The 21,342-nt window shown below is 42.9% G+C and overlaps 1 protein-coding gene across 11 annotated transcripts in view; it reads left to right on the plus strand.

Annotated features, from left to right (window-relative positions):
- arhgap12b (Rho GTPase activating protein 12b) overlaps positions 1–21,342 on the plus strand; it is a 55,584-nt gene that overhangs the window by 20,223 nt on the left and 14,019 nt on the right. Inside the window, exon 1 of one of the 11 annotated variants that reach the window (XM_034572499.1) lies at positions 18,934–19,152. The exons of 9 other annotated variants lie outside the window; for them this stretch is intronic. In XM_034572499.1, the coding sequence (XP_034428390.1) occupies positions 19,066–19,152 (87 nt within the window). In that variant the 5' untranslated portion in view covers positions 18,934–19,065. Of the gene's footprint in view, positions 1–18,933; positions 19,153–21,342 lie in introns of those variants that run through there. One more of the 11 variants, XM_034572500.1, reaches the window with a different exon arrangement.

Raw genomic sequence — 21,342 nt, forward strand, 5'->3', positions numbered from 1 at the left:
GCCCCCCCAGCAGACAGCCCACTCCTTCCATCATCTTTTATGTGTCATAATTGGAGATGATTTTAAAACACATTTATCGCCTCCTCTCTGAAAGTATTGTGATCAATTAAACCTACAAATCTTGTTTTTTAAAACAAAGGTGCTTTACTTTTAATCCTCCTGATGCAGTTCAATAACAATTGAATTAGAGCCTACATGTCGATGCTCACATTCATCAGATCACCCAATTTCCTAGAAACCAGTCTCTCACCCTAAGCTGAATAACATCAAACACTTCCGCTCTCGGTGTGTGTGTGTGTGTGTGTGTGTGTGTGTGTGTGTGTGTGTGTGTGTGTGTGTGTGTGTGTGTGTGTGTGTGTGTGTGTGTGTGTGTGTGTGTGTGTGTGTGTGTGTGTGTGTGTGTGTGTGTGTGTGTTCACCACAACCGGCTGGTTTGAGGGTTTCATCTGGGTGGAAGTTTCCATTTCCGTGGTGGGTGGCTGTTGTCTGTTCAAGTGCCACACACCACCCCTCCACTCTCAGCTCCACCACACATTCAGTCAGCATTCTGGAGAGTGTGATACCGACCGGTGGCCTGAATAATTCAGCCAGTGATCACAAGCTAATGTACACACACCTCTTGCAGAGGCACCCCATAGCACTCCACAGAGGGCCAAAAGGTGATGTTGTGGCAGAGGAGGAGATGTGTGGAATTATGCTGCTTGAACCTGCGAGGCGTCAGGGTTGCACTTATCTGGGTCACATCCCGGAGAGAAGGATCATTAAATTTAGAGCATTAGAAATCAGCTTCATGATTGTAAACACTAATGCATATGCAGCACAGTGCAGACGTTACACCCACAGCGACACAAAAAGCAGGCTGCACACTGACTCACACCCCCGCTTCCCATCCTTCTTTTGCTGCCGCACCTAAATCTGAAACGGCATTGTGAGATAAAAAGCACTCCTCGCTGAGTGTTTGATTTTCAATTAACCTGATTCACTGGGGTTAATACCCTGATGTGCCACCACCGGCACGCTCAGCGGCTCCAAGGTGCTCCCACTCTGTTCTTACGAGTTATAAGTCATCATCTGTTTAAACACATACAGACACACTTGTCTTTGTCTCTGCCATCGGCCGTCTGTGCAGAAATAAAGTGGAAATGTACGTACAGTTGAGAAGATGGTATAAACTCATCTCAACCTGAAGTAGATGTTTCTTTTCCCGGTTTGTTCTGGGTCTAAGCGAAAACCAGTTTCTCTCTCTGTCAGGTCAGATGACGGTTACAGGTATGTCCTGTGTATGACAGCTAAACAGTAGAAACTTTATCTCTGGAGATTTGAAGTTTACAGGGTGAGTCATCTGTAACTGTCACACTGTATCACTTGATTAATCACCAGCTCTTGTAAACAGCCTGAAGGTGTAATCAAGGTTTCATTATTGATTTGAACTAGAGGTGCACTGATGGATCATCATACTTGTGTAAGCCTTTGTTCTGTCTGTTTGGCATATAATAGACAAGATGCAGTGATCATGTGTCAATCAGTCTGTCAGTGTCTTTGTGTGTCTGTAATCATTTCTTCTCCGGAGCAGAACAAAACTACAATGACAAATCAAAATGGTCAAATGTTGGCCAATATTGGCCTTTTGCAGATACAGTACTGTGCAGAAGTTTGAGGCTCTGTAGATGTGAAGGTTCTTATCCATCAAACGTTAATTAATTTATACTGCTGCATGACACAGACACCAAACATAGAGTCAGAGTCATAAAGAACTGTATTCATCAAAGTGTCCAGCAACAGATGGTGTGGCCCCCTCAGAGCCCTGATCTCAACATCACAGAGTCAGTCTGGGATTACATGAAGAGAGTAACTCCACAGAACTGTGGCAAGTTCTCCAAGATGCTTGCAACAAGTCAGATGTAGAGTTGGTGCTTCAGGGCAAAGGATGTTCGCACCAAATATTGAACTGATGCAGGATTTTTCTGTTCAGTCGACTTTGTTTGAAGTGAGTTGATTAACAAAATATTCATGGAATTATTATTCAGACCATCCCGACTTGACTTTCAGTGCCTAAAAGATTTGCTCAGTACTGTTTATTACAATCAGCATGGATACTATTTTTGCAAGATTTTTACACTTACACTAAATCTCTGTTTTGGCTTCAAAAGTCCAACATGGATCAGACTCTAGAGAGAGAAAATGAATTCCTCCTTTATTTTTCTTCTTGTGGCTTGTTTACTTCTTCCCTTTTAGAACTGAGCCCTTTGTTCAAACACTATTTTGAACGTTGACTGGATAAAGTTAGTGCGTCTGCCATGTTTGAACAGTGTCAAGTGGGTGGTTAAAAAGTAACTTGCCTATATCACAGCAGTGCACTTAACTAAACAGCAGCTGGATTCTGCCTACCTCCCTGCAGGGCTACAACTAATTATCTGATCTCAAAAAATAGTAATGGTTCCTTTTTTGAAGGTTTTATTGCATTAAAAATGGGACAGCTTTGAGTTGGGGACTGTGCTGGTCAAAACAATTTGATGTCACTCTGGACTATTGAAACCTACGATTGGCATGTTGGCAATCTCTTGTCATAAAATCCAAAATAGTAGTTGCTATATTAGTTGATAATAATAATGGGTGTGGCATAAATCTTTTCAATTTCAGTATTTCATTGCTAGTTTTATCAGCTGGCACCTGAACAAACATGTTTTCTCCCAAACCTTGCACAGGCCAGAATTAGCAATATTTCTCAAGTGCAGCAGTGTTTAATTCATTAATTAAAGTAACCCAACTGCCTAAAACATGTATAATATAAAAAAAATTAACACAAAACTATGATGGTGCATAAAGATATGGATGTTCAACCGAAAGCCCTCGTATCAGCACAGTGATTATGTTTGTGTGCATTTGTTGAATCGGTGTCTGTGTCAGCTTCACACCATTTTATGATTCTAACAACATTAAACACTCTCACTGAGCTCTTCTCTCACCTGGCTTGTCACAACAAAATAGCAATTTTCACTTGACGGGGAAAAACTCCTCCCACCAATCTGCCGCCTGACTAACGAGGTAGATAATGGCTCTAATCTGTCATCATCCTCATCTAGTTTGGCTGACCTTTCTATTGACTGACTGGTGGAGCATTGGCAGGGGGCACCAGAATCATCTGTGATCACCGTGTTTTCGCACACAGCTGGGACCCAGATTTGCCCCCAACTCCAAAATCTAATCTCGATAATCTTCCTCCAACGCTCGACAAAGCAGAGCAAACACAGTGGGTTTTTTGCCAGTTTGATGATTGCATGTTGTTGGGTGTTATCTACTGTGTAAAGTAGGGTTTCAAATGACTTTTGTTGAGCTGTTTCCCAGTTGCTCAGATGCTGCTGAGATCTGGCCATCGTTGTTTTTTTGCTTTCTTCTCGGCGTCATTCACAACACTAAGTGCAGGTTTCAAAGCAGCGTCTGTCTATGTAACTAGAGCGTGTGAACCAGAGACTTAATGACCCCGGGGTCGCAAACTCTGACCTTTTATGGCCTGATGGGTGACCTTTGAGCGTGGCCACCCGTCAAGCAATCCACTCGGTCTCCTCCTTTGCAAGCCTTCTCCTTCCTTCATCTGCATCTGTATTTTATGTCACGCTTCCTCAATTCATCTTTCTCCTCTCACCTCTCTCTCCCTCCCTCTCTCTCGCTCTCTCTCTCATTCCCTGTTTTTCTGAGTGGCTCAGGTCATACAGCTAATGAGTGCTCCTATTTAAGGAGAGCACCAGAGCTCTAAATAGATCTCTTAAGATCCTTTAATCTGAGGCCGCGGAGGCCTCTTCTTGTTCTGTGTGACAACGGTCTGGACACAGTGAGGCTGTTACTGTAGCTCCCACTGTTGCCACCACTGTTGCCACATCCGCAAAACTCCTCGGGACCCTCCCCAACCCCCTCAGCCCCGACTGGAATCATCTCTTGATTTTTGGACCATGTTTTCATACATGAGGACCCCACATTACATTGTGAGTAGCTGATGACTTGAAGTGGATGTGTTAGGGCTTAGGCTACTTGGCTGAGGGAAAAGTAAAGAAGGTGTGAGTGGGTCTTAGTCCTTGTCATGGTAGTGACCGCAGTGCTGCACGACACGGCCGTGTGTTTCCATGTGATTATTATTTGGTTGTTATCAGTGCAGAACGTTAGCTCCTTTCAAGTTACTGTACTTGTGCTTTACTTGAGTACTTCCATCTTATGCTAATTTATAGTTAGATTTCACAACTGTTCTGAGGGAAATATTGTACTTTTTACTCCACTAGATTGATCAAACTATTTAAATGTATAGATACGTTCCATCAGAGCTCAATTGATAAGGATTTTTGGGGTCATTAAAACTACTGGGGAGTAAAAATGTTCCGATTGTCTGCTGCATTATCAAACCCCAATGATGTAGAAATGTAATTGAGTAATACTTGTCTCATAAACTCCACGAATCAAAAAAACAAAGTTGCCTTCAAAACCTGTACGTGTCCTATTAGCTTCTGATTGGTGTTTATTGTTCCAGTGAAAAGTGAGCGCAGGTCAGTGGGGGAGTGAGTAAGGAGGAGGTGGCAGGGTAATGCAGCACGGAATGTAGAGGAAACCAGACACTTCGTGAATGCATGCATTGGGGAAAGTATTAACCGCATTAACCGACATGAGTAAAATTAGGTCGGTGAGAGGTTATAAATGTCGGTTTTCGATAATTTTCCAGCCCTTATAAGTACACTAATACTAATTACTAATTTCTGCAGTTTTTTTTTTTTTAACCAGCCAACCGATAAATCAATTGGGCCTTGATTTATATTTATACACTTAGGATTCTCTGGGTCAGCAGCATGAATTTCTATTGTGTTTTTTAACTATCCATAGGGAATCCTGCAGCAGCATTATATAAAAGTGCAATGCTGAATGGGTAGGGTACTCCAAAGTAAAGGATTCAAATGCTTCCCATGTTCAGGTGCTTAAATTATGCTTCAACACTAGGGCCCTCGATTTGTAGAAACTCTTTGATAAGATCCAGTGGAATATATGTCACTCAACTTTGTTGTAAGAGTAGATTTCCCTCAGGACTAATGACAAACCTTTGCTCTCTGTTGTGAAGGTTTTGGGTTACATAAGAGCGAAGAGGTTGATGGTTGTTGTCAGTCTCCTCTTTCAGCATCAAAAGGAGTCTGTAACTGCTTCAGAGAGAGAATATAAAGAGGATCTGACCTTCACTTAACTGCAGGGCAGATTCAGTTCAACCTGAATGGCCCACTGACGAGAATAGGTTCTGTCTGTGAACAGAGAGATGGGGCGGTGTTTTCATGTTGCACAATGCACGTGTGCGCTCATGCCTGTTCACTACTAGAGTTTTTCTTCAACATTGAATAGGTTAAAGCTCTTTTCTCCTCCTGTCACCAACACCTTCCCCTCTCTAAGGACACTAGAGAGAGAGAAGAGCCTGAGATTCGACAATGTACAGCCATGTTGGCTTAACTCCCCTCCAGCCCCAAGTCTCCACGGTAACCACAGCTGTCAGTCTACCTACTGTGGTTTCATTCTTTTCTATTGTCCTGCATGGTCCCTTCGGTCTTTCTTTCTGTGTCGCATTGTTTCTACCCACTCTCTTTCAAAGGAGTCAACCGTGTGACACTTCACACCTCTCGTAGCCTCCCTCCATCCCCAGCCGTCCCTTTCTTTCTCCTCCACCTCTCTTGTCCAAGTCAGCTGCTCAGCTGTAGTGACTGAAGACTTACTGACCATTGTTTTCCTCTGTACCAAGAGCTCTAGTGTCCCGCGCTGCCTCGCCACTTCATAGGGCGCAACATCAATAGACCTCAACCCTGCTGCCACCAGGCCCCCTGGTCTGCCTCGTCATGCCCATTAACCTCCCTCGATCTGTAGGGTCATCAAACAAAAATTGACCAAGGCCCAGAATCACTTTACCCAAAATACAATTAAATTAAATTACAACATCTTCTCCCCTGGACTGCTCTGGTATCAAATTGTATGCTGTCTTTTTTCTATGGTATTCAACTACAAGTGGTGTATCTTGTAAGAGCTGTGCATTTGGGACAAAGCAGACAAACTTTTGTTATGCCAGTGTTGTCAGATATTGTACAGTCAATATGGCAGTATTATATGATTCATACTAGGGATGTGAGATATAACCAAAATCTCATATCCTGATTGAGATGATTTCATATCCAGATAATGAAACATATTGCTAATTTCACCACAAATTCTCTCGACATCTTTGTCTGTGTCTTCTACATGTTTGTTACTGCTTTTTCACCCGGAGATATTTGTTTTCTTTTTGTTTTATTCATTTTTGTGTCTGTTGTGCGATAGAAGCGTCTTTAACCCCCCCACACGCTCGTGATGAATCCATTGGGGGATCCCCACGGTGTTCTCACATCGGATTCTCCTGACGTTTTAGGGACTTTATACTAGGTGGCCAGGCAGGTAAAGTCCACATATAATCAGTGGGCTCCCACTCAGACATTTGCATTCACACATGCACCTCTTCTGGAGAAAATGCGGAGGAAAGACACTTTGGTCAGAGTCCCTTTTTTTTTTCTGAATTACACTGGTCTCTGTATAACCGTTTTCAGACATGACCAGCAGGTAAAATACAGAAAATTGACTATGGAGTTAACCTGCAGTTTGCCTTTCACACATGCACAACACAGCAGGAGGTTCTCTGCACTGACACATTCACAGCAGCAACAAATCCTCTGCTTTATTCAGGTGAGAGGTGGAGCAGCCGGGTGCAGCAGACAGACAGCAAGTGACGTATTTAAGATATTGTCCGTCATTACACTATATATATCATTATACTGGACAGCTCTAATATAGACGAATGATCATAGCCTGCAGAGGCGAATTACCTATCATTGCTTGCTGAATGTGGGCAGTCCAGGATGTAACGCCAATAACAGGCAAGTAGGATCGACCACTCAAACTTTATTATTGGTTGAGGAGGGGATGTTGCTGATTTACGTTCATTAAAGTGGAACTCCATGTAAAGCCACACTGCGGATTTGGTTCGCCACAGGGAGCCAATGTTTTATTTGACCCCTCACATGCATAGAATGGAAGTGAAAGGGGAGCCGTTAATGGGCACTGCTACATTTGTGTGTGGGTGACCTTGACCTAACTCTATAAAACCAGTCTGCTGAGATTTCAGACATGCATATATCATTGCTATGAGCTGTAGAGTTGGCCAATGGTAATTTTTTGCGTCTATAACACGATGCATTGCATTGTGGGGTTGACATTACAAATGATTTATTGGAAATATGGAAGTTAGTATCTTATTGTTGCCTTTAAGCATAGTGTCTCTCTGTCAAGATTTAAGGCTCAGGAATTATTGTTAGGATGATGCTACTGCAGTGAATCATTGTTTATTTACTTATATTTAGACATACATCGTAAACCATTCTACTGTTAGGTTATGTATATTTCAGCAATACTCTGTCTCTAAGTTGTTTGACTCAGTCTGTGTTGTCCTGTAGGATGTATAACCGACGTATAATCAGTGTAGTATCAGAAGAGGTGAAGGCTTTAGTGATCCTTGAAATACTTTTGATATGTTGGGGGGTTGTCCCTGTTATCTAACATGTTTATATCTCAGCTCTGCTGCAGTCGGCTCTATTTTGGCATTTGTACTGTGAACACAGTAACTTGATCTGTTTTTGTCACAGTCACAGCTTGATGTGCTGATGTGTGTGGGCAGTGGAAGGTTTCTGAGTCCTGTGATAAGGAAGGAGGAAGTGAGTAGATGTTTTATTTTGGAATCAATTCAGTATAACACTTTGTTCCTTCTTAAATTGGTAAACTTTTTCTACAAAGCAACGCGCATTTAGTCCCTAGTAGACACACGCAAACATTTTCATCAGACACATCTGTAAACTCAAACTGGCTAAAAACAACATAATTTGGTCATTACAAACAGAAATGACGGTCGGGAGTATTTCTATATAAAGTGGGGAAGTAAGATCTGATCAGAAGTGGTCACTGGAGACTTTTTCAGGACACATTTTTAAACCAGGTGTGAACAAACGAATCTAAAGGCTCTCCGCTTGAGAACAGATCTCGCTGGATGGATGTTAATACCAGGTCTGAACAGTGCCCATGTAATCATGTTGGCACATCCTGTTGGTGTCTTCTCAACTGATCAGGTTATGTAGGCAGGAACTTGATGAATTTCATGACAAAACACCTGTCGATATGCCAAAAGTATGGGATGAAATAATAATAGCAGAATGTTTACAGCAGCCATTAATTCATCAGGCCAACACAGAAACTCTGTTTGCCTGTAATCTGCTTCTTCTGAAACCTAATCCACCTAAACAGGACGTCCTGAGGGACTTTGTCCACTGTGTACAGTCAGTGATTTTGTTCCTTTTACATGAGGCTTATGTACTTATGGTGATTTCTTTAAACGTGAAGAATGTGTAACTGAGTGTGTTACACATATGTGGCACACAGGGCTGTGTGGATGCTCATAATCTCTCCCCGTGTCTCACAACCACAAAGGCTCTTGAGAAATCTGGTTGATGTTTCAGGACAACAAAGACTGGGCTCACAGGGCAGCCTGAAGAGAAAGTGTGCAGGAGTGTGCTGCACAGTGGAATTGCCTGAAATGTTCCGGTCAACTCAATCAGAAATTAAAACATGCTTGTTGACATGCATGGAGACATGTACAGTTAGACAAGCAGATGCTACTGCAGTAAAAACATGTACACTGGCTTGTTTAGTCAAATTCACTGGTTATATTCTAATACACAGAGCTCTGGGCTCAGCCTGGGGAGGACAGGGGACCTCATGTTGATGATGATGGGGGAGCACTATACTGAATACTGTCAAAAATAGTTGTATAAGGCTGTTTGTGTCTCCTTAGGGAGATGTGTGAGGTCTGATTATCACTTGAATCAGTTCACCTTCTATGTTCAAATGCATTTTTAATTGAAAATGAAACAATCCAGTGTAATTTCACCTATTTTGAATGGCTTGCTCTCTTAATTATTTTCGATGTTATCACCCTATTTAAAAGGAGTTGGGGAGTGTCTGTTGGAGCTGAGGGAAATCAGGGCTCCCCTCTCCTCCGCCTCCTCCTCCTGCGCGCTCCAGTCCTCAGAAACCCTCTGTATCTCTGTGTGTTTCCACATAAACAGAGCAGATTAGCAGGAAGATTTGAGGGAATATTAATAACCTGCTATAAACCACAGCCGGCTCCCTTCCAAACCATGCTACAGACAGAGAGCACCACTGGGGTTTGGGCTTAAATTAGCTGCTTCCAAATTTGTTTTTATGATGAAGTTTGTGTTGGCTGGTAATGAGTAAAGCATCGTACAAGCTGTATTGTATCCAGTGTGGTAACGTTACACCAAAAACACACAGTTGTGTTGAGACCAATAAAGAATTTAAAATGACAGTTGGCAGGACTGGGACTAGTTTTCTCCTCTGTTGCTGTTCCAGTGTTGCTTCTCAGAAGCAGAGAGAACCAACCATTTTCTGCCTTTGTTGCTGCATTCATCATATCAGGCACCTTGCCATTTATTACACTAAACACCAAGTGGAAACATATTTGCTTCGATTAATTTATCTCAAATCTTAATATAATTCTCACCTTATGTCTGATATGCTGCTCCTTCCTGGACACCTGCACAAGAGAAGGATGATGATGACAAATGACAACTAACAATAATTTGTTTAAATGCTGCACATGTAGCCAATTTGTAAAACAATTGCAGTGCTTGTTTCTCAACCTGCCTGTTTGGAATGGGCTTTTTGCTTGGCCTGTTGTAATGCTGGGTGAAGCTGTAAATGGCCTACAGTAATTGAGCTGCAGCAAGTAAAGACCTGCTGTGAAGCTCAGCTCAGTACGCAGAACCCCGTTGAGAATTAGTAGGTGTTGCCGTCGTGTGTGTCACGTTTCCAAGTTGCGTCAAATTTCCACAGACAGACAGAGATTTCTGGAGATTTCTAAAAATTGTTATCCTGATTTAAGGTGCCTGTGCTGTGTTGCCTGAATTAACAAAGAAATTATAACTTTGTTCCCTCTGCAATGTTTCCATCGTTGTTTGTTTGTCCATCAGTCTTTTTTTCAGCAGGATTACTTTAATGCTACTCAACTGATTTTCATGAAATTTTGTGGTGGATCCAAATTGTTTTCACCTTCTTGAAATGGCGAAAAGGGGTATCTGCCTTGGTGGAGGTATTGGCTCTCCGAGCGCCCTTCGAGTTACCAAAGTTGTGTTTTAAAAAGACTGCAAAGAGACGTATCTTTAGCAAGGTTTTTTTTCTAATCTGTGTTGAAATGCAGTCAGATCAGTAAAAGTCAGTATTTTCTTGAATATTGATTTCTATACCATATCAAAAAATTGTGAAACATTTTTAATCACAAGTTCCCAAAGTCTGAAGTATTCAATTAAAAAACAATAGTGTATTAGTTTTCTCTTCACAATATCAGCCCTCCCATCATGACCTCCTCTCTATAGGTTCACACTGCCTTTATCTGTGCCCCGCCCCGTCCGACCAGCCATTCAGCAGCCAGGGAAGGGAGCTTGTGTAATTAGCTCGAACCAATCACGCTGAAGATATTAGGGCAGGATTAGTCATTAACTGGGGGTTTAGCTGTCAGCTGTCGGCCACAGAAGAATGCTGCTAAGTCTGTGTTTCAGCTCTTTGCACCCTGCCACCAACGATCGAGAAAAATACAAACTCTGGAAGCAAAGTAGTCCCTCAAATACAGTGGCATGGGCTTCTGCTCTGTTCTTTCAATGGGTAGAGTCATGGGGGGGATGTATCAGACCCCATAAATGTCACATAGAGTACATAGCGGAGGTGTTCCTCTTCAGAGATATTATTGGAATTATGCAGTTTGTGAGCATGCATATAGTCTGACCTGAAAACAGTCTGCATTGGCACCAAGTTTTAATTGTCCCAAGCATCAGAATGTAATGTGTAATGTTTAGCGGTGTTAGTACAGAACAGACCCTGTGTTTGTTTTGGCCGTGCAGTGGGAGAAAACCCGATGGCAGCGAGTTTGAACATAAAGACTCTTTGTACAGCCACTAGAAATAAGTAATAAGAGAGTAATCTGGCACTGCTGGTTCCATGAAAGAAATTGAATTTTCTTATGACGTGTCATCAATATTTTTTCCCCCCGAAACCTGTCTGCGACTAAACAGAACAAATTGATGCTGTCAGGGAGCTGGCAGGTCATTTGACTTTTGCAGCCAGAATTCATTTATTGGGCCCCTTCCCGCTCTGTCTCCTCTCTTCGGCGCGCACGCAGAATCCATCACATCCTGTTCTTCCTTTTTTATTGGATGGTTGTGTGGGTAACAGATTGCACTGCAGCTCTGACATGCTGTCCCACAAGTCTGACTGTTAGTCTCGCACTTTGATCGTAGAACACAGACGCTGGCTATAGCACAGCCTTTAGAGAAAGTAGTGTATCTGAGTCCAATTTTGGCCCAGGATGAAAAGAAGGAGGAGGAGGGGTGAGAGAACAGCACCCAGGCTGGACAGACTGCTGGGGGTCTGGGAGTCACTCCTGCTGTGTGGATCTGGGGCCTTTGACCCAGAAGAGGGAGATATAGGACCCACTGCAGTATACATATGTGCCCCTGCATTCTCTTTGTCTTTCACCCACATTCTCCTTTTCTCTCTCTCTCTCTCTCTCTCTCCCAGACTACTCTGACTACAACAGCCTTTAAAATGGTCACATTTTGTGACACATTCAGTTTATTTCAATGGAATTATTGTGATCAGTGCATTTGCTTGAATGAGCAAAGTACACACGCAAATATTTTGCATCAAGTTCAACTTGTCTATTCATGCGATTGACCAATAGCCAGCAGTCTTTACAGATTCAATACTATTGCAACACCTAGGAACTGATTCGATACATATGGCAATTAATGAATCATTTATTTTATATCATATATTGATTATTTATTATTATTTTAGGTTCCACTGTTACAATACAGGTCCTAATGGGGAACTAAATAAACATATTGCAATTTTTGTATTTCTTATTCGACATTAGTCCTTGGGTTAACATTTAAGAGGTCAGTAGGTTATAGGCTGAGTCTACTGCCTGTTAGTTAAATTAGGTGCTGTTGTAATGAAGTTGAATAAATTGCTGTTAAAACACTGTGAATGTAATAATGAATCAAAGCAGAACCACTGGCACAACGAATCAAATTGTGATTGCTTGCATACTAATTAGGTTGATTTGTTCTCGCCCGAGAATCTCGCAACAGGTGGGAGTAAACAGGACCTTAGAGAGAAATTAAAGTGATGCTTCACTGGAGCACTTTCCAGGCTGGCTACCAAATTAGCAATTAGCTCACCAGCCACAGTAGTTTACCAGCTAGCCCTGCGCGCGTTGTCACCAGGCTTCTACAGCCAGATATGTTGCAGATGATAAGTATTCATTTCGCTGTACCACTTTGTGATGTGACCAGGCTGAACAGATCTGATGGGAAAAATGAAAAAGCAATGGAGCACGCACCAGAGACAAAGCAGGCCCAGGTGCTGCAGGGACACAGGTGGTGCGTCCCTGCCTCGAGCAGCTTGATGTACAAATCAAATCATGCACGCTGACACTAGTAAACAGCATGTGCAGAAACACTATCTTCAATTCTGTCTCATGCAAGTGTGTATCCTCACGTACACACACTCCAGCAGCTGCATGCTCCTGTGCTTCACTAACCTGGTGATATTTGAGACACACACTCCAGGAATGTGTCCATAGGCTTTGGAGAGTCGAACAGGACGAAAAAGGAGATGTCTAGCTGGTTTTGGCCCGTCAGTGTTTGCTTTCACGCTCCAACTCCAGTTTAGCCCCAAATAGATGCCAAACCCTGTGATCTATTGGGTGCCTATAAAATAACCATGGGCGCGTTGTCCCAGATATGAATTGTTTGATTCCCTCGCTCTAGTGATGCTCGCTTACTAAAACACTTGTACTGCAGAATGAGCGGTCCAGTGCTGCAGACTGGTACTTGGCCAACGACAGCGTCTCTCCCCATATGCACACGAGACTGAACATGGCTGCGGGCTTCCTCCGTCCTCAAAATCCGCCTTCTCGCTCATTAACATTTCAAGAGGAAAATCAGATTGGGGAGGCAGTGCGCGGCGCAGCAAATCTCTTCTATTACTCACACAGAAGATATGAAAACGGAGGTATTGAATGAGCAGTCCTCTGAGCTTGTAAAAGCATTAGATGATGTTCATTGACACAAGAACTCAATCATCTGTCGATTGCAGCTTGTTTTCTACACAATTACACAATAGTGGGCTAAAACGCCCTTTTCTTTGTCAGCAGCAATTTCTATACTGGACCAGTTATTCTCCACCAAGCCTACTAGAGCTTTATCAGAAACAGGCTGTATTTCCGCAGACACGAGCTGACATTTTAGCTGAGCACTATCAGCTCAGGACCGAAAGGTTAATTGCTCGCGTCTCGTTCAGGTTGTGAGCCTCGCCGAGTCCTCTGATCCATGAAATGAAAGTAGCTGTCGTCATCCCGACGAGCGGAAAGATGCTGACTCACTTTCATCCCAAGGTTTCTTGGATTTATTCGTTCCCTCACAAACCCCCTGGCCGTGTTCTGCTGACTTGTGGATGTGTGCAGTCGCATCGGTGGCTGAAGTCAATATTTGAATCCCATTAACATATTTTTTTTTTCACCCACTCTTGCTATTCAGTCTTTTCATTTTCCAAGCAGCGTATCTGGTCTTTTTTAACCCAATGCCTTTCTGATCTGCAGTGCAAGGCTGCAGCTGGAAGTGGTTGCTAAGAGAAGTGAGGTGCAGTGGTTGTGTGTTTCTAAGCATCTTTTCTTGTTTTGTGTGTATGTACCATGTTTTCTGCTCTATGAAAGTGTCTGCTCGTGAACAGGGAGCGGGGGGCTTTGGTTTGTGAAATGCCACAAATGTGATGATGGGGGAGTGGGAGAATCTGGTCTGACTGGCGCCCAGTGAGGTGGAAATGTAGGTTAATCTGGTCATATGGACACAACCATCATCATCATCAGCATCATACCTCCAGGAGGATCGAGGGAGTGGGTGATGGAAGGGGGCAGTGGGGCGTTGGCTGAGCCCATAGGGGCAGAGAGACAGGTGTGTGTGTGTGTGTGTGTGTGTGTGTGTGTGTGTGTGTGTGTGTGTGTGTGTGTGTGTGTGTGTGTGTGTGTGTGTGTGTGTGTGTGTGTGTGTGTGTGTGTGTGTGTGTGTGTGTGTGTGTGTGTGTGTGTGTGTGTGTGTGTGATGAGGGGACTGAGGACAAAAGAACACAGGGAGCAGCAGTGGATTGATGCATTGGTGTGCATTGACTCACCCTTATACCCCCCCACCCTTACCCCTCTCACCCCGCGACCTATCCTCAAACTCTCCTCTGCGTGTCCGCCTGATTGGCTGGGTGTCACCATGGTCACGGATGCAGCTCCCTCTGTCACTATGCCACCACCCAGCCTCCGCCCCACCTTCGTTCCTTTCCTAATTCAATTACACAATCACATTATGCAATGTGGTTGTCGGGGAAATGCACACACGCTCTTAGGTGTGACATTGATGAAGACACCGTGTGAAGTGGAAGATAGAAAGACCTTTTAAACTAAACACTGAATAATGACTCTAGCAATCAAGCTGTTGTGATGTTCGAGGAAATCATACATTTCTCCTTGTTTATTTATTATGTCGATTTAAATTAGGTACATAGATAAAATCAGGTTTTCAGATCTGACAAGTGTATTTCACAAACAAAACAAGCATCTAATCTTTGAAAGGAATTACAAAGATGCAAAGGGAAATTAATAACAGGGTAGTTGTCAAAGCCAAATAAGAATGAAAAAATAAATAAATATAAAGACGCACTGTAATTGCTAGATTAAGTTTGGTGGATAGCCACCCGTCCGTATAATGCATTGCATTTCAATGGCAACATAGTGCACACGTATAGTAAACCGTTTTAACAAAAACACTACTGTTTTATTATGTTTGTCCCTGTATGTTGGCCCTGTGATGGACTGATGAACTGACCTGTACCATTCAATGTCATCTTGGATTGGCTCAACCCCCCTATAGCATAATGATAGATGGATGGATAGAGGGAAGGAGGGAGGGAGGGATGGATAGATGGTTGTTTCACTAGATGGTCGTAGTTTTGGCAACATTTACGTCATGGAGTGTATGCGCCGATACAGAGGTAAACTGATACAGAAAAAAATCATCTGGACCAAAACGTCACAGCATTGTGACAAAAACCTTTGATGCTAAATGGCTTTATGCTTTTTACTGGATCATTGCTGCATTAACGAGTAGATGAATTCAGATGAATGTGCGGGCTGCGTGTTTGCATTGTCTGAACAGGACCTAATGGCTTCTGAGGCCCCTTTCCTTCAAAGCCTTGCTGTGCAGCACGTGTCCAGTGTGTGAAGGTGTGATGGGGTGTGAGCTTCTCTCTCGTGCCCTGTCACTTTTCATTTGTGCACCACATATGAATTCCTTCAAGAAGAGACTCTCCAGTGTGTGCACCTGTGTTCCGATTTGCACACGTTACAGAGCACGACACATCTATGACCTAGTGTTTCAAAGATACTGAACCTTTCAGAGGTGTGGCGGTTTCATATTGTATCAGCAGGTCAGCAATAAATCTTTGCTCTAATGCTTTTTCGTGATTTATGTTCTAGCAGTCATATTATGTATCCAGTGATGCACCGGCTGCCAGTGTGAGGTCTGGAGACCTGATGTAATGTGCTCCACTTTCTTTGTCTACTTTCTCTCTTTATCCTGGCACCACCACCAGCAGAAGCAGCAGCAGTATTGAGACTCTGCAGTTACTGAAGCTGCTGCAGCAAGGTGACTGAATCACAGCTCTGACCAACATTAAAAATAAATGATAATAAAGCATTTGACCTGCCTCTGTGCAGGGTGTGTGCAGCGTGGCTCAGTAGATTCTGCTGCACAGATACTGACAGTACTTTAAAATGCAGCATGGAGATGCTGCAGAGTGGGTTGCCATGTGTGCACCAAGTGAAACCCCTCCCCCTCACGCTACTTTCCTCATGGCCAAATACATTTGATGGAGACTCCCACCCACTCACCAGCTCCCCCCGTGCTCCCTCCCAACCCAAGGGAGACACCTAGTGGAAGTAGGGCCAAATTACAGCCCCAAATCCTGGCTGCCCTCACCCTGACCTGCACTTCTTTACACGCAGAATAATTTATGGTTTAATTTACAGCGCGCAGTGAGGCACATGTACAACCACAGTGGGACAGGAGGGTGGATAGACTGAACAAGAGGAGGGGGTGTATGAAACATTGTGGGATTCCCAACGTGGTGATGAATATACAGGCCACATTAAGATGTTTTCCATGTAGCTGAGCATAATGTGCTTGGGCCCCATTAGCAAACCAATTCTCATTGGATCTTTTCTGTTTACTGTGTGCGTCTGTTCCCCTCTGCCGTCACATTCTCCATGAGACCACTGACTTGAATTAATCTCACATTTCCATGCAGGGCGAGCCCACACTCTCCAGAATGCATAATGCAGTTAGTGGGGATTCTGTGCTGTAGTGGCCTGCAGTCTGAAACTCATTTATCATGGCTGTGCATAGAGATGACAACTGTTGCTGTTGTGACTGTTCTTTATTCAACAACACATCTCGCCTCACTCCTTCCCTCCCTCTCGCTCTCACTCTCTCCATCCATCCCTCATTTACACCTCCCTCCCCCCAGACTCTGTGAGCGATCCCTCCCGCCCCCTCAGGTTCTTTCTATTTTTAATTACCTTTCAGAGACCCAGGGTCTCGATCCCCTGCCTCCCAGCTCTCTGTCACATCTCATTGACTTCTAACTAGCCAACAATCCGCCCACGGAAATACAGTGAGGAGAGATTTACAATCGGGCACTCGTTGAGATTACAAGTGCATTGTGGGAAGAATCACTTTCGTTGACCACAGACGTAAATGTCGAATTTGTCATTGGAAATTTTTAATGATGCTACTTGTTATTTGAGTGCATGGGCCAGGAATATTGATTATTGACCAAATGTAGATTATTATATACACCTGTAATGCTATTAGTTGCAATTTCCAATAAATGGAATAACAGATACATGTTCTGTATGTCCTCAGACTTCATAACACAATCACAGTACAAGTACCAGGATATAAAGTATTAATTAAATTCAAAATTAGGTCTTGACCATCACAGACTACTTAGATTCATGTTTATCACGGTTCAGTGTAGTTCTGATCTTTTTCTTTCAAGCTGCATTAACTGATTGTTTTTGGCCACTGGGGGGCAGCATATCAAGACGTAAACAAAACACTTGACACACAATATCATTATGAAAAAAGTGAGCTTATGATTGGAACAACATTACCGTGTTGTGCTCACAAGTTCAGTCATGAATAACCCCAAAAACCAGACGAACACAGGTCTCTTGTGGATGAGTGGCAATTCATTTGCACGTAAAAATATTTTTTGTGTGACTGCACAGTAAGGCAAGGATGCTCCCCAGGATATAGGCGCACAAGTTTCATTTTCAGGATTCACCACAAGATGCAAACCACTGGTGAACCTAAAAAACTGAATGACAGGCTGCCGTTCACAACAACAGAAACAGGAGCAGTTCTGGAAAAAAGTAATTTGAACTTATGATAGAAAAATCAACATATCAAAGTCATTGAAATGGGAAAGTGCTGTGAGCACACTGGCATTTATTGATGATTTGACTGTTGAAACAAGGAGCAGGATGAAAGCAGAGAGATACAGGAGTCTGTGCACGGATTCAGCCAAATGCATCAGATTCATTAAAATAAATCTAGTCGTTCTACAGGACAATGAGCCTAAATGTAAAAGCAGCCAAAGAAGCTTGTCAGGGGGAAGAGGTGGAACATCATTGACTGTCAGTCACCTGATCTTAAACTCGCTGAAGACCAGAGTAAAGGTAGAGAGGCCCCACAACAGAGAGGCCACAGAGGGAGGACCTGAGAAGAAACAAACATCTGGTGATGTCTGTGTCCCTTGAGCATAAGTCATGTGCTTGACTTTGTTCAAAAACAAAAGATAAAAAAAAAAATTGGGGAAAATTTGCCTGGAAAAAAGCAACAATTTTTACAGATGAAAGTAACATTTCTTTTTCACATCGGAAAATAAAATTGAAAAATGCAAAATTATCGCTTCTGTAAAGAGTCTTGGGGCCTAATGTACAAAAATTCAGTAAAAAAACCCTCAAAGAATCAACCAAGGCACTGATGCAGACATGCCTCACATAAGCTATTTTGCAATATGATGTCTGTGTCACGCTTAGGTTTTAATATAGTGATGAACCACATAACCAAGAATTCATAAAAACAGTCCAAACCAAGTATGTGGAAAGATATTGTCTGCATTACAACACCTATTACAAAATGCCTGAGTAAAAACTGAAGTAGACAATCTAAAAATATGTAACTGGCAGTATGTAACTTTCTACTTTTTTGTTGTTCCTTATTTCCTACTACACCCCTTCCTCGTCTCCTCGCCTTTTCTTCATGTCTCGATGTCTTTTCTTGCCCTAGAAAATGAGCACCCTTGCTAACACCCTGTTGGTCGTCTCCTCATTTGTTCAGATGAAAGAGGAGCGCAGGACGAGGCCGTCACACAGCACTGATCAGGGATATTATCTTTCCCCGACACACACACACACAAACAGTCAGATTGTCACAGTCAGGTTAAATATAGAGCCTGGCCTGTGGTGAAGACGTGAACTGCCAGTTTATCCGTCTGTCAGTGCCCAGTTTGACTCAAACATGCTCCGATAGAGGAAGCTGTGACTTTTTCTCTACCGTTTCCTGTTGTGTCAGATGTGTTTGTGTGTTTGTGGGGCAGAAAGATCCTGTTCCCTTTCTCCTCAGTCTCAAATTACCTCCTGCCTTCAACTGGATCGTTACACACACATAGAAGAGCAGAGAGGAAAAAGGGAGTGTGAGCGTTTGTGTGTCTGTGTGTGTGTGTGTGTGTGTGTTTTGGAGGTAAAGCCTGCATGCGTCCCATCACACTTGATGCCCGCGGTGCATCGCCATGCATCGTGCATTAAGTATATTCCGAGGTAGCCAGAGAGCCAGAGAGGATGACGACGAGGTGTTTGTGTGCAGCCCCGGAAACAAGGTGACACGACAGATAGTGGAGCTGAAATGAGATGGAAAATAACTGGATTTTACTACCAAAAAAAGTGATCAGTGTTATTTTGACCGTGTCAGCACCGTGTCCATGCTTAGATTGTTATAGAACAGGGTGTCTGCTTTGCCAACACAGATGGATTTCATGTGCTGTAACTGTTGGTTTCCTCAAACTCACAACTTTCCAGCCAGTTTTGTTCTCTTTTGAAAACTGTTAAATTGGATTCCAGGTAGCATTGAGATTTCCTAACTAAAGTTTGCCTTGTCTGAAAGCTGCAGGTACAATGTGGCTGCAGTGTGCCAGTAAAACACTTGATGTAGGGTTCTGTGAAACATTTAGAAAAGTGGCTCTGCTATTCCAGGCATGTGTTAAGGCTTCACACATTGTACTAGGCTTTTCATTCTGATGCAGAGCAGTTTATTTTTGCATCACTTCTATTTTGAGTTTTTTTGCTTGGTTTTAAGGAGCAGTTAGTCCTTTTTATTCTGTATTTTCTTTATATTTTAAAGGTACTGCTCATTACATCTGCCAAGGAGGCTTTGTTCTCCCCCCTGTCCATTTTTTTGTTAGCTTTTGTGTAATCTTGTTTATTAAATAACTACAGAACCGATTACCACAAACATTTTTATAACATTGTGAGTTTTTTCAACATTAGTAATTTTTTCTCAGAGAGGAATTTGTGGATCTTGATGAACAAAATTACATGTTTATGGGACTGATATTAATAAGTTGGTTTGGATCCAAGTAAAGATCTTGATCTAGTGGATTTAAATGGGGACTGTTGGGCCTTGGCGGAGGTAGTCACGCTACAGATTGCTATTCTAGTTTGTTAATTGGTGCAATATACTAGGCCGGTCACTGATATATCAGTATTGGCATATTTTTCAGTTGATAATGTGTGTGTTAATTTAGAAACAGTGTCTTTCTGACATAGTTTGTTACTCTACACTAGCAAGTCTATTTTTCTGCTGTAAATGCACAGTAAGGAGAATTATGAAGTTTAATGGATGCTTTTCCAAAAATGTTGCAAATGTTATGCACTTGGAATACCAGTGTTTAAACGGCTGCGTAATGTGTCCTTTGCTTCGTGAGGAATTTTTATCAAGTCTAAAGGACAAACTAACACTCTGGTGCATCATGGGAGGTGTCCTACCTGGGGCTCTTGGAGCATGAACCAAAAAATGAAGGATGTATCAACCTCTGCTGCTTCAGTTTTTACTTATCTTTCATAAACCTGTCTCGTGCAGTCCCCTGTGCAGCACCATCAAAGTACAAATAGATTTATAAACATGTTCCCTACACAGGCAGCACTAACAACATGTCGTGAAATGACTGGGACATGGACCTGTTCTTGTGCACAGTAACAGTCTGTGAACACACTCTTAAATAAGTGTTAAATGACTGAAGGAAAGGGGAGACAGCAGGAGAATGTTTTGGATCAGTCTCTGTCAGAGAGCACGTTAAAGCTTGTTAATTATCGCTCCACCGGATGCAGTTTGGTTTTGAATCTAAATGAATTTGACCCCAGCCTCACTCTCAGACCGCTCTCAGTCATCTTCATCACTACTGCGTTATTCCCTAAAAACCCAATTAAAACTGCAGCATGCTGGCTCCAACCTGGTGGCGACTGATAAATCTGAACCTGAGTTCAGCAAAACCATCATCTCTCAGTGGTTTGCCTCCATGCTCGAGCATTATATGTGTTGGACTGAAACAGGGAAGCAGCGGGTAAATCTAACTGAAAACAGCAGGACGCCTCTGAAACCTTTTCTCTGTGCGCAGGATATTAAATAATGATTTCTGTGAAAAATACTCCTGTTATTCCAAGAGCGGCAGGAAGTCCCATCTGTGTCCTGAACACAGTCCAAACCCTCTGACTGAAGCACGCCTCCCCCCCACATTCCTCACCTGTAACAAACAGAGGGAGGGTCTGGTGCTGGCACGGTCTCTGATGTCTAATTCTTTTCTGTTTGGACCTTTATCCGCTCTGTCTTTTACAGAACGTTTGCTGCCGGATCTTTTCTAGAGAGACACAAAGCTGGCATCAGGCTCAGAGACGCAGCACTGTTCCAAAACCCAAAATATTTTACAGAAGCATTCAGGGCTGCTTTAAACGCTCTGAGCTGTAGCCATGGAAACATAGCCTTCTGGCTTTTGTGCAGTGACCTTCAGATGCTG

The sequence above is a fragment of the Hippoglossus hippoglossus genome, chromosome 20 (genome assembly GCF_009819705.1).
Source record: "Hippoglossus hippoglossus isolate fHipHip1 chromosome 20, fHipHip1.pri, whole genome shotgun sequence".
Classification (NCBI taxonomy): domain Eukaryota; kingdom Metazoa; phylum Chordata; class Actinopteri; order Pleuronectiformes; family Pleuronectidae; genus Hippoglossus; species Hippoglossus hippoglossus.